Here is a 14,091-nt window from a genome sequence, read left to right on the forward strand (position 1 = left end):
TCCTGTACACCGCCCTATTGAAGTCCTCATCTGAATTCCCTGCAGCAGAACTCCTGTGTAGCCTCACCCTCCAGCTAGCTGGCACCTGAGCTGCCCTAACCCCCTGCCCTGGCTGCAGGCCACTCATGCCCGATAACTCACCATGTGCAGATCTTACCCTCACCATGCCCGATAACTCACCATGTGCAGATGCTACCCTCTAAAGTACGCACAGTGTTAGTATCTGAACTGGTGGCTGCGGGTATCTTCGAGTGATGGTGTTTCATCATCATCAGTCTTTTCTTTCTCTTCCGTTTCTTGCTTCTGCACCACTGCCTGGCTAGGTGGTAGTTCTTGGCTATCTGAAAGGAGAAAAAATGGTAGGGTTGTGGTGAGGGGACGTGAGGGTGAGGCAAGAGATGTGAGTTTTCACTATCTGCAGCTTGGGAATCAACTAAGAGGAGGAAGTGGGATGTGAGGAGAAGGGTTAGGTAGGAGCATACCATTATGTTCTATCCTTTCAGCCCCACCACTGGCAATGTCCTCGGTAATGGCTGCTCCAATGACGGCGAGCACTGTTTCCTCCATTGGGATGAGGACAGGCAGCTGTGCCTTTTCCCCATCGGTTAACTGCTGCTGCCTTCGGTTGTGCATCACCTTGTCCTGCAAGAGAGAGGGAGGTGTGTCAGTTAGTCTGGTGTAATCTGGGTGATGTGACTCTCATGGTTGATAGCTGACAGTGTGCAAGCTGTGAGATGTGGGTGTTAGGCTTGCAGCTAAGTGTGTGAGGGTGAGGTGAAGCTATGAATGTTAGATATGAGTTGCAATTGATAGAGAATGTTGGTGGGTGTGGTGATTTGAGCAGTTTCTGAGGCTAGTGGTGCAGTTGGTAAGATATGGCATTTGAAGATGCATTCACAAATCTTGACCAATCATGTGGGGTCATTGAACTACTTTGGGAACTGCATCCTGGTCCTCGGGGCTGCACTGCTGCCATTAACTTGCCTAGTTGTCAGCTTTCATTTCCTTCTCAGAGTTTGCCAGGAAGGCCTCCTGGCCCCATCTGGATACAGGAGATCTTTCCTCCTGTCCACCTCCTGCACTAAGGCCTCCAGTGCTGAGTTGTAGATCCTTGGAACCCGTGCCATTCCTGTGTCTTTCCTAGCTCAAAATCACTTGTGCAATCATTTCCAGCACCTGCTCAAGCCAAAATGCACCTCCCCTTTAAGAGGCGCAGTTTGGCTTTAAATCACGCAGGCTACTTGAACTCATGCTAGCCTTTCACAAATTTGCATCCCTTGCTCAGGTATGCAGTCACACAACACCTGGTTTGCCGTTGGCTGCATGCTGAAATCATTTAAGTGAGCACAAAGTTTGCAAGCTGCCTGCATCAGAATGAATAGGCATGGGTTAATTGTGCGATGTGATCCCTGTGCCCATTTTTGGGCCTTAGCTAACTTTTCCCCCTTAGTCAAAGTGCTACTGGGCCTTTAATTGCAATGTTCCAGCTAGAGGTAGGATATCTAACATCTCAACCACATGGGCAACTAAAAACATAATGGAAAACATGACAGAGAGCTGCAAATGTTTTAAAATTTTACAGTTAAGACTAATTAATTGAAAAAAATATATGTAATGGGTTGAAATTGAAAACATTTTTTAGGAGCAGTGCATTAGAATCTTTGTTCCTTATGTGGCAGTCCTGTCTCAGTGACGGTACTCTTGCCTCAGGAGGTTGTGGGTTCCAGTCCCACTCCAAACTTGAGTATATAATCTAGGCTGACAGTTCATTGCAGTACTGAGGGAGTGCTGCACTGTTGGAGGTGCCATCTTTCAGGTGAGATGTTAAAGCAAGGTCCCTTTTGCTCTCTAAGGTAGACATAAAATATCCCATGACACGAATTGAAAAGCTGTGGAGTTTTGCTGGTCAATGTTTATCCATTAATAAACATCATTAAATCAGACAATCTGGTCATTATCTCATTGCTGTTTATGCAAATTGGCTGCTGCATTTCCTTATGTTACAACAGTGACTAAACTCCTAAAGTACTCCATTGGATGTCCCAAGGTTGTGAAAGGAGCTATATAAACGCACGTTCTTCCTTTCCCCTCTGGGACAAATGTTTGTCTCCAACCTGTGTATATGAGATGGAAGCATTTTGTGTGTGTGTGTGTCTCTCTCTCTCTCTCTCATGGACATGGTTGTTGCGGATCCTCAGTGAATTGAGCTTAGGCCATCTCAGTCCAGTTTGCAAATTATTTTGTGAAAATCTGTCCATAACTCTGTCCGAGGTAAGACCATTTTACTCAGGGAACATTGTTCTGCCCTTTGCTTGTGTATTGTTACAATCAAATGAGGAAGGGTCAAAGGGCTTCCCTCTTTTCCCTCTCCTTGTTTGACCACAACTGTTTTTTTAAAGTGGATGTACTGGCCAATTCAGTAGGTATTTGGTTCTTGTTATGATCAGAGCAAGTAAGTAATCAATTGGACAGCTTTTCTTGAGTTAGCAAAGAAAGAGGTTAACTTTATTGTACCTAAACCGAACTAATAAAATGAACAATGCACCAACTTTCACTCTAACACACACTCTGGAGGTTTAGGGACACAAATAGGTTACAGAGTGGGGAAAGGTAGATTGGTTGAGTTAGAGTCCATAGAAAAGAGGAGTATACAGTCTGTGGCGTTTGGTGATTCGGCTGGCTTCTAGCTGAATTCGGTGGTCCTAAGGCTTTGTGTTTGAAGAGGTAGATGATTAGTTCGGTTGGTTCTTGAAGACAGTGATGTGGATGATTTTGTCCAAAGAGGTTTCTGATTGTAGCTGGAGTATGCAAAGGTGGTCAGTCAACAGGCAGGATTTGAAAGCTATCAAGCTGGAATAGAGAGAGAGAGAGAGAGAGAGAGAGGGATTCCCGCTTAAGGTCTACTCATGTCAGAGTTCAGTTGCTTCTTCTCTGCTGCAGAGGAAAAATAGCTTAAAAACCACAGATGGGGAGGGGCTTGTCACTTGACTGCCACTCCGTGATTCAAACCTTGTAATTAGCAGTATTTCTTTAAACTTCCTGGGTCTTGGTTCTTGCTGAGAAATGTAGCCATTTCGTCTCCCTCCTCAATCTTTTGCAATGTAGGATACAGTGTTGCAAACTAGGTAGCCAACTTAAGCTGAAAGGATGACTTTGCTGGCAGCTTGTTTTTAAAAAATCTTTCATTAAAAAAAATAATTCAGATCTACAGTCAATGGACCAATGAAAATTATCATTCAACAAAACACAATGGCGTAACATCTCCTCACCATGCGAAATGAAATGTGACAACAGGAACATTTCATTATGAGGCCACAAATTTAAAAAACTGTACACGCACACTCATCAGACTCACTGTCATAGCCATACTCTAGTTTAATTTTTTTTATCCGGGATTGTACACGAGCACAACTGCTTTGACTGGGCTCAATCAGCTTGTGCTCCAGCATACACTGAATTTCCACATGTATACCTACAATATCTTCCTTTACCAGTTTCTCTATATCAGTGAACTCAACCCTCAATTCAAAAGTGTTCATAACTTTGTGAAGATTATCCAGTGCTTTTTGTACATGGCTTTTCCTGTGCTCTGTCAGGCCAACAGCTTGCTTTGCAGAGCACTTTGCAAACCAATTGTCACCTAGTAAAATGGTGACTTCATCTGTATGGATTAGCTGTCTTGGCATAAATGCAAGTGGGCCAAATGGCACCATAACATCATAAGACACTTTGTCAGGCAATGTTTTAAGCCTGCCTTGAAGTGCTTCAGTCATTCTGTACTTTAACCCAGTGCTGGATTTTGTTCCCTTGCAGCTTGAGACCATGTATCAGTTTCATCCTGCGTCTCTTCCTGTTGTTCCAGCTCATCCAGCCTGACTCACAATCCCTCCTCAGTTAGGATACTTGACTTGCAGTCACCATGGGAGGGGTCTCTCCTACATCCACATGGTGTAGGGTTAGGGTTGTGCACCCTGGTTTGTTCCTGTAGATCCCGTTAAGTGCTGTGAGCAGCCTTGTTAGGTCTCCTCTCTGATCGGTATTTAAATAGGAGAGTACGGTGTGTAATTTCCCTAACATTTCAGTGTTAGCTAACTGGATGGTAGGGGGTTCAAGTTGGGAATCCTCCAGGCCTCCCTCTAACTCGTCCTCCCTGTCCCTTTCACCCTCCCCTTTCCTGACTGCCTGACAGACTTGTGCTTGTTTGTCCCCTTCCTGGCTGTGATACTGCTTTAACATATTGATGTGGCACAGCCTTTGCTTTTTCCTACAATCTGGAGTGTCAATTATATAATTCCCCTGGCTAATTCTCTTTACTACACTGTATGGGCCACTGAACTGGGCTTTCAGTGGTTCTTCCTGTATTGGTAATAGCACTAACACATGGTCTCTGGACTGAAATGTTCTGGTCATGGCATGTTTATCTGCCTGCCTTTTCATAGCTGTCTGGGAGGTTTTTAGGTGTTCCTATGACACTGCACAGGCTCTTATTAGACTACATCACCATGTTCCAAGAACAGCTAACAGGGAAGATTTGTCCCTGGGTCCCAAAAACCTCTCCTTGATTAGTTTTACAGGACCTCTCACCTCGTGTCCATAAACTAGTTCAAAGGGACTAAAGCCAGTGGACTCATTGGGTGAGCCTTTGTTAGCAAACAGAAGAAATCCCAGCCCTTTGTCCCAGTCATGGGGGTACTCATAGCAGTATGTCCTGATCATTGTCTTTAGGGTCTGGTGGTACTACTCCAAAGCCCCTTGTGACTGTGGGTGGTTGGTTGAGGACTTTATCTGGATTATACCCAGATTACCCATGACCTTTTGAAAAATACTGGACATAAAATTTGTTCCCTGATCCAACTGGATCTCAGCAGGCAGCCCATATCAAGTGAAGAATTGGATTAGCCCCTCCACCACTACCTTGGCAGAGATAGTTCTTAGAGGCATAGTTTCTGGAAATCGAGCAGCCACATCCATAATGGTGAGAAGATACTGGTAGCCCCCTTTTTGTTTTCAGCAGGGGTCCCACACAATCTACCAGCACTCTGCTGAATAGTTCCCCAAAAGCTGCTATAGGAATCAAGGGTGCAAGTTTTATTGCAGGTTGAGGCTTCCCCACAACCTGGCACGTGTGGCACATCTTACAGAACACCACCACCTCATTGTGGAGTTGTGGCCAGTAAAAATGCTGTCTGATGCGGGCTTGGGTTTTTCTGTTACCAACATGTCCAGGCATTGGAATCTCGTGAGCTATTCTCAATATTTCCCTACAGTACCTCGGCAGCACCTCTACCTGGTGAAGCACTGTCCACTCTTCATCTACAGGTCTGTGAGGAGGTCTCCACTTCCTCATCAGCACCTCATCCTTTAAATTGTAACACTCTGGATCTTCCTCTGCTTCAGCTTCAGTTTGGGCAGTCTGTGCTAACTTTTTTAACCCTGAGTCGACTTGCTGAGCCTCAGCCAAGGAAGACCTGTTTAACTCATCCTCTGGGTCCTCTAACTTCCCAAAGAAAGTTTCAGATAACCGGACAGCAGGGTCATCTGTCTGTAATCTGTCAGCAGTGCCAGTTCGGCCTCCTCTGACTGAGCCTGTTTGGCCATGGACCGGGTCACCACACAGTCAGGAAAAATGCCAAGAACCTTTTCCTGTAACTGCTCTGTTTCCCTGACCTCCTTTCAGTCTTTCTAAAACCACTGGGGAAGCTACCACCTTCGTCCCCACCAAATCATTATCCAGGAGCAGGTCGACCCATCCACAAGTAAACTAGGGACAATCCCCATGGTTACCAGTCCTGAAACAAGGTCGCACTCCAGTTGCATCCGATATAAAGGAATGGGTATATACTTTCCTCCGACACCACTTATGGGCACTCTAGCATTTAATGCACTCTCTGGGGAGGAAAGGTCCTTTTCCCAGCAGAAGGGATTGGGTGGCCCCTGTGTCCCTAAGTATGACTATGGGCTTACTCGCTTCACCCGAAGGGTATGGGGTCACTTTTCCTCTGGACACAAAATTCTCTTAACTCTCGGATTTTGTTACGTTTTCCGCATTCTCAACGGTAGGTTTACATGGTTTTACTGCCGCAGTTAAAGCCACAGCCTAGTCCACAGTGATTTCCATCAGAGCCCCTTTTCCTACATTAGTCTGGTGTATCCTGACTAAACCTATGGGTTTTCCCCGTAACTTCCAGCAGTCAGCTTGAAGGTGACCTGCTTTGTTACAATGGAAACATACAAACTTCTGGGCATCACTCCTCTTCTCAGCCCCTTCCTTTTTGGCCTGAGGAGGGCCCCCTGTGTTTCCAGCTCTCCCTTCTCACTCATTGCTGTTCATCCTCCTATCACTCTCCCGCCTTCTATCTTTTTCAGGTATTTGGAGGTGACTAAGGAATGCTTTCTCTTGGTGCAAGGGCTTGTGAATAAGTGTATAAACCTCAGCCAGGATTGCTGCCTGCCTGACTCTTCGAACCTTTTGTTCCTGCATGTGGTGTCTTATGGAAAGGGGAAGCGAGTTTTCACTCTCCTCGAGGAGGATCACCTCTCTAAGGTTTTCATAGGTGGAGTCTACCTTAAGTGCTCGTATCCATCAGTCAAAAGCAAGTTGCAAAACCCTTTCGAACTCAATGTAAGTTTGTCCCGGCTACTTTTGGAGAGTTCGGAACTTTTGGCGGTACGCCTCCAGTACTAGCTCGTATGCACTCAGGATAGCATTTTTAGTCATCTCATAATCTGATGAACTCTCAACAGACAATAGTGAATAAACCTCATGGACTTTTCCTGTTTGTTTGCTTTGCAACAACAGTGTCCAGTTCTCTACTGGCCACTTCAACTGTTTTGCAAGCTTTTCAAAAGAGATGAAAATGCTTCCACGCCCCCCCTCATTGAACTTTGGTATCAACCGAGAGAACTTTAAGAGCTCAGCAGCCAGTCCTGACTTAGGGGTAACTCCCTCACTAGCATTGCCTTCACTGGGTACATTGGGTCTTCCCCTATTCAGTTCGAGCTGCCTTAACTCTGTTTGAAAAGCTTTCTTTTTCCCTTTCCTGGAATTCTCTGTCCTCTCTCTCTGGAATTCTAATTCTAGTCTCCTCTGTTCTAGCTGTATCTTATCTAATGTTCCTCTGTCTGTTTCAGATTCTATGTCTGTCTCCGGTTCTTCTGTGTCAATTTTAAAATGGTTGGCCACAAGTTTTAGGATTTCGGACTTCCTAGCTTTTCGACGGAGAGTAATCTCTAACTGCCCAGCTATGTTCCTCAACTCTTCAACAGATAGGGCTTTTAACCTGGCCCAAGTTACTTCACTCTGTTCTAGGAAGGTACTGGCCTGGAATGTGGACATTTTAGTACTGTAGCACTTAAGCTGAAAGGATGACTTTGCTGGCAGCTTATCTTTAAAAAAATATATAAATTCAGATCTCCAGTCAGTGGCCAAAGAAAATTATCATTCAACAAAACACATTGGCATAACAGTATGTTTTAGCTGGCTACCTGGCTTGTTTCTTGATCTAAACACAAACATACTAAAAATAGTTGGATATGGCATGTTAACCTGAATGGAGTAATGACTTACAGAAGTAAAGGATCTTCAGATAAAAGCGAGGTTGTAATTACGAGTGAACTAATGCCCCAGTTGTGAGTTTAGTATTCAGTAGTGTAGACTTCAGAAACAGTGGAAGAGTCCCACAAATCAGTGGCAGATCCTACCAGCAGCAGGAGAGTGTGAGGAGGTAAGAGCCTAAGGGAAGGAACACAATGCTAAGAATGTAAATTAATTTATATCTTCCACTTTCTGTTCATTTGACAGAATCACAATGTATTGATGTATATATGAGTTGACATTTTGCACTGCTCTTTTGAATTACTTAATTTTAATTAGTTTTACTTCTTTGTTTTGTAGAAACCTAATGCCTCGAACTCTGGAAGGTCAGATCACCATGGAGAAAACCCCTAGTTATTTTGTCACTAAGGAAGCCCCGAAGCGGATCTTCTCCATGTCAAAAGATACCAAACTGATTGTGGTGGTCAGAAACCCTGTGACCAGAGCTATTTCAGACTACACCCAAACCCTATCCAAGAACCCAGGTGTTCCAAGCTTTCAAATGCTGACGTTTAAAAACATTAGCACAGGCCTCATTGATACATCATGGAGTGCCATCCGCATTGGGATTTACGCCAAACACCTGGAAAACTGGCTTCAGTATTTTCCCCTTTCTAAGATTCTTTTTGTGAGTGGGGAGAGGCTCGTTAGTGATCCAGCCGGTGAGATGGGCCGTGTGCAGGATTTTTTGGGGCTTAAGAGAGTCATTACTGACAAGCATTTTTATTTTAATGAGACCAAGGGTTTCCCTTGCCTGAAGAAGCCTGAAGGCAGCAGCAGGCCTCGCTGCCTTGGTAAATCAAAGGGAAGGACTCATCCCAAAATAGATATGGAAGTTGTTCTTCGGCTCAAAGAGTTCTACAGGCCATTTAATCTGAAGTTCTACCAGATGACGGGCCATGACTTTGGCTGGGAGTAAAACAATATACATCAAGCACTAAACAACTGGTGATTAGCTGCATATAAAGCAACCAAGTTTGTTGATTTTAACCTTTTTTGAGTGCAGAATTTCCTGGAAACTTGTAAAATTCAGTCATGTTTGCCTCAATTCTGTTAGCATGTACTGAATCTTTATTGGTCAGAACTATCATGCTGTATATTATAAAAGAAAGATGCAAAAATGACAAATGCAAAGAAAGAAATAATTCTCATAAAAACGAAAAATCCTAAGTGCTACCTTCACACTTGGATGGTATCGCAAATTAACTGCAAGACCTTACCACTCCAGAAATGTGTGACTCTAGGGATAATCATTAGTGGTTGTGAGATTAAAAATAAATAATGCTAGGCTTTTTTATTCCTGCAGTATTCTGGATCCTTTATTAGCAGTCATTGTGTTGTCCAAGGCAAGTGGCATTTATTTTGAAGCATGTTAAATTAAATGCAGGCCCCAACAAATGAGACTGTTGATGGTCTTGAGATCTGATCCTGAATTGCAAAATCGATTTAGTCGACTGCTAAACTGTAAAACGTGCATCTGGTATAGATTCACCATTTGCTTGGTGTTTTAAAAACATTTCTCCTATCCATTTTCCAGTTTAAGATTAATGTATCTATTTTTAGTAGAGATTTTTTTCTATTTTAATCCTTTTAATATTAAATGTTTTGCATCAATGGTATTTTCCATTATGATATCCTGGCAAAACAGATAATGTTTAACATTACATCAAGCAATGAAAACACTTACAAAGTGTGCGGACCGTACCACTGTTCAGAGTTAACCTCCTTGGACCCATTTACTAGGCACTGTCATGTACTGCCCATTGGGAAAGCTTCGGTTACAGTTGTCTGAGATGGGTAGGGGTGGCATTCAAAATCCAAATTGATTATAATTGTGTAAGCTTAGATTGACAATAAAAAAAACACATCTGATCAAACTGACCCAACTTTAATTATTAAATTTGTAGCTAACTGCTTATCTCGTTCATAAGATGAAAAAAAATCATGTAATCTATTACTCTTGTACCTGGTGGTTAAAATGTTGTCATGCATCTGACTCTGTCCATTGAAATCTCATTGGAACAGATTGGCACACATTCAGATATCATCCATTGATGTTTGTTTGTTGGGTTTGCAGGCCATTAAATACTCTGAAAAATTGAATAGAGTTTGAACCTGTTAATTGAATTTAATTTGATCTCCTTGGCCGAAACTCTGTCTCTATCCTGAGCAAGTACATGACTCAGTGTCAGATTCGATGTCCAATGTCTGATCTAGCACATCAGCTAGTCGCCTGATTTTACCTTGCTTGCTGCTGAATAAAGTCACTTTACAGAAAGCAGTAAGATTACTTAAGTAAAGAATATTCCATAATACAGTGAAGATGAGCAAAAATATTCAAAGTACTAATTCCCTGGAATTTTCTTTCACAAATTTGAATTTGTATTTTTTTTAATAAAGTGTAGAAGTTGCCACAACCTAATCCCCTCCTCACTATAAAGGTGGGGAAAATAATGCTTCATTGGTCTGGATATGATTGTACTTCACAGACTAAGAACTGTTTACTCCAGTGCTTGAATCCATCACCGGGTACAGAAAATCCCAGATAAGAGCAATTTCAGTTAAGAGCAAGCTCTTCTTTCTTAAAAATTCTTACTTGCCACTTAGGAAGCGTTCTCTGTATTTCCTTATAGAAAAGAAAGCATTGGTGACCAATCTGTATCCTGCAAGAGGCCCAGATTACATATCTACTGCAAGTTTTCTCTCTTAGATAAGAAAGCACGTTCTATCATCACATTTGAATCATCATCAGATATGAAAAAAGGCATCTTGGCATTAAATTTTCTCATTTTTAAAAACAGATGCAACCATTTCAAAATGGTTCAAATGCCACATACCCTTCTTGTCATAAGCAGGTTAAGCAATCTACATATGAAGGCCTCATGAACTATGTCTTGTACTGAATGCCACAGTCAAATTATAATTACTTTGAGAAACTCATTTGATGGAAAATTTTTCCCCATGTTTCATTATGTCACAAGCCAATGGACAAAAGAAAGCAATCCTGAAAATGTTGGCTTTTCCTTGTGTATTTCATACTTTAAACTGTTAATTGACATTGATATGGTTTACTGTTGTATTCATAATGTATGGTTAAGAGTAACTAATATAATTTCGTTCAACTAAAGTCATGTATGTTTTGCACCAAGCTTACTACTTACATTTTTGTGGAGTTGCATTATTTTAGTACAGTTTACTTAACACTGAACCTATATACATATATATATATAGTAATTATTTCTGACGGACAGATAATTAAGTCTCTCAAGTCATTGCTCTCCGTAATGTATAAGAAGTTATTCTAAGTAATATTTTCTCATTGAAGTTATATCTGGACTGAAGAAACTATTCTTGTCTTTATAAACAAAACATATTTTCTATCATTTGGCTTCTAAAGTGATAATTCCCTGAAACATAATGCTTCATTTTATACACCATCAGAAAGTGTATTGGTCTATTCGTAAGGGAGGTTTCTGTACAGCACTCTGATAGGACAAGGACTTCAGCTCTTTCAGCATTTCGAGTAATTCTATTGCTATTATTGCTACAGTGAAAACATTTTGTAATTGATGTACATTTGCTTTTTGGATATTTATATAAGTAATGGAATTCCTGCATTTAAGTTAAACTGTGCATTCAAGCCCTTATCTTACTCAGTGTATCGATCACTGTCCAGTAGAAGGCTCTAGTTTGAGAAGTGTGTTGGAAACTGCTTAGTTTACCAAATGCTGAGGCAGTTAGACAACACCTTCAACTGGATAACATTTCAGGTCCCAGCAGGTTGGTCTCACTTAATTGAGACCAGTTTTCCTATGAAGGTAGCTAGCTCATCAAATCCTGCTAAGCTTTAAATCAAATCAAAATAGAAAGGAAATCTTCAAAAGAACTATTCAAAATAGGGCAAATTGTTGGCTACTTTTGCTTGGATGATGTGACAGCAAAGACTCATTCTTCGAATAAAATCCATATAAAGCTCAAAAAAATGTAATTCAGTCTTTTAGTATAGCTTGTAATATGCAATTTTCCTGATTTATATTTTCTATACAGAATAATTTTAATAAGCAGTCATGATATCTCACAATCCCTCATGTATATAGATAAGGCCTGTAAGACACTGGCCAGTGTTTTCCACTTCTGTGCTTGATCAGTCAATTTCCTGTCAATTCTCTAATATATCTTTGGTCCTCAAGGGGCATATTATAAAAAGGGTTAACTGAATCTTGGTTGAAATGTGATAAAATAATCAGTTGCCACTGCAGTGCATTTTCTCAAAATGGATGCTTATTGGCAAACTAGGACCTGTTTCCTCAGAATCATAGGTAATTTAAGACCTACGAGGTTAAATGTACCAAGCCTCCTGTAAAAAGACAACATACAGATGTTGTGACTGTACAGTTTTAAATTAAATTATCAGGCATTCACAATAGAAAATAACTAATCAAATCAATTTGAACCCTTCAGTAGTCTTCGAATTTGAAGTTGAGCAGCACTGAAGAAAAGACCCTGATCACATTTACTGACCATCTCTCTCTTTCCAGAATAAGCTCTTATTATCACAAGATGTTCTAGAGTTCAGGGATGAGCAAGACCTGAACTGAGGCAGGCCAGTGTAACACACGATACAAGTTCCTACAAAGGGGCCACACTTTGTCCTACCTCTGGAAGACAAATATATATTATAGACTAAGTGACTCTCTCTAATCTCTGTCATTTAAAAATTAGTTTTAGGAGTATTATTTTAAGTCAACATTTTTGATATCAGTCTGAAGTTGGATCATCAGAAATAGAAGAGCAGATTGTGCTGATCCTTTCCTCCAGGGAACACCTGATGTTCCTAGAAGCAAAGGGGAGGGTGATCTATTCTGTCAGATCTTCACCTCTTTTACATTGTCCCAGGATTTCCTGGGGCACAGCCTGGAATAGGTGCAGGATGATTTCGTTCCAGTGAGGCGCAATGGGCTGGCTTGGCTTCCAGTGAAACCGGATTCACTGGTCTGTCTGGATCTCTGCTACCTGGAGCAGTCGGGGTACGAGGGTGCAGGGGAGGGGCAAAGGATAAAGACTGAAAGGATAAGTGCCCTTTTGGTTCTGTTTCTTAACCCTCTGATCTTTTGGCTGCTCAATTTTTCTCTCCATTGAAGTTGATGTAAAGGACAATCAGCTGAAGTGTATAATGGGCTGATACTGCCAGCTTTGTACCTCCACTGAAGTTGAAAGTTCCACCTGCATATCTTCCTGGATATATTCCACATTTTTAAATGGTTTGGTTGGTTGGGTTTAGTTTGGCTTGGTTAGGTATGGTTTATACTTAGTACATTGTATCCACATTGAGGAATGCTGTGTTTGCAAATGATTTTCACGAATCCATTGGCAATTGTTAAAATAATTTTCTTGTGATTCACCGCACTGCTCATGTTTCATGCATGTTTCAGTTGGAGTGCAGGATGCTGGTTAACCCGGTTTACGCTGACAAGATACCTGTTCTGTGAACCACAGCTGCGATTCGTGTCATAAGGTCGGAGCCTAAACTGTTCGTATCAGATTCACAGTCGGGCAGCTCTGTTCTCTGCTGTGAATAATCACAAGTACAAATGCACTAGATGCAAAACATATGCCTGTGTGTGCATCTTAAGGAAAATGCACAGTTAGGTCAGCTGATTTCTGCAGGAGCATCTTGTAGACACTGCATTGGTTGCCAGATGATCAAGACTCCTTATCAATTCCTGACTGCACATACAAGTTGTGGGAAAGTCTTTGAGGTGAGTTTTCATGCTGATCTCGGACCGATATATTTATGTTGGCAGATTTTACTAAACATGTTTATTCTGCATTATAAATACTTTCACTCTTCTGAATTAGTGTGTAGATATGAAACTCAAAACTTTGAAATGTTTGAAACCATTTTCTGTTTTTTGTTTGAAAGTCAAAAATTACGTAGTTCCAGGGAAGTAGTAGCTTCATGCTGAATGTTGCAGAGAATAAAAGTTCAGTTAATGCAAAAGAGAATGGCAATTTTTTTTCTCCACGTTTTTCACTTGGCCTAGGAACAATGATATCATTGCCAAGAAAAGTCACCACGAGCAATTAAAAACACTTCTTTCCTATTGGCATTCTCCCTGGACTGTATAATTCAGGGACAAAATGTCTAAAAAAGCAGGGAGCCCGTCGAGATGAAAGTTGTCTCTGGTCTAACGCGCTGGGGGGCTATGTCACATCTGCTGGAACTTGTTGTCAGTTCCACTGGCAGCTCGATGTGATGGACTGCAGTCCTCGTGTTTGGGTTTTGTTTCTCGTGACATTCTACCAAATTATTCTCAGTGACAGCTTTAAAGTTTCCCAAAGTGCCTGTGAAAGCCTCAAATGCTGATGGTGATCCTATTAGCCAGATGAGTGAATACATTCAGGGGCAGCCATATTGATATGCAAAAATCCAGCCTTGCTCTAAAGAGTGTCTGTGTCTCCCTTTTGTAAAGCAGCCGTACATTTTAAGAGCAAGC

The 14,091-nt window shown here is 41.6% G+C and overlaps 1 protein-coding gene across 1 annotated transcript in view; it reads left to right on the forward strand.

Annotated features, from left to right (window-relative positions):
• Positions 1–11,561, forward strand: part of LOC137383243 (heparan sulfate glucosamine 3-O-sulfotransferase 3B1-like) — a 217,080-nt gene extending 205,519 nt beyond the window's left edge. Inside the window, exon 2 of the mRNA XM_068055760.1 lies at positions 7,895–11,561. Coding sequence (XP_067911861.1) covers positions 7,895–8,513 — 619 coding nt within the window. The 3' untranslated portion in view covers positions 8,514–11,561. The remainder of the gene's footprint in view (positions 1–7,894) is intronic.
• The last annotated feature ends 2,530 nt before the right edge of the window (positions 11,562–14,091 follow it).

Source organism: Heterodontus francisci, chromosome 24 (assembly GCF_036365525.1).
Source record: "Heterodontus francisci isolate sHetFra1 chromosome 24, sHetFra1.hap1, whole genome shotgun sequence".
Lineage (NCBI taxonomy): Eukaryota > Metazoa > Chordata > Chondrichthyes > Heterodontiformes > Heterodontidae > Heterodontus > Heterodontus francisci.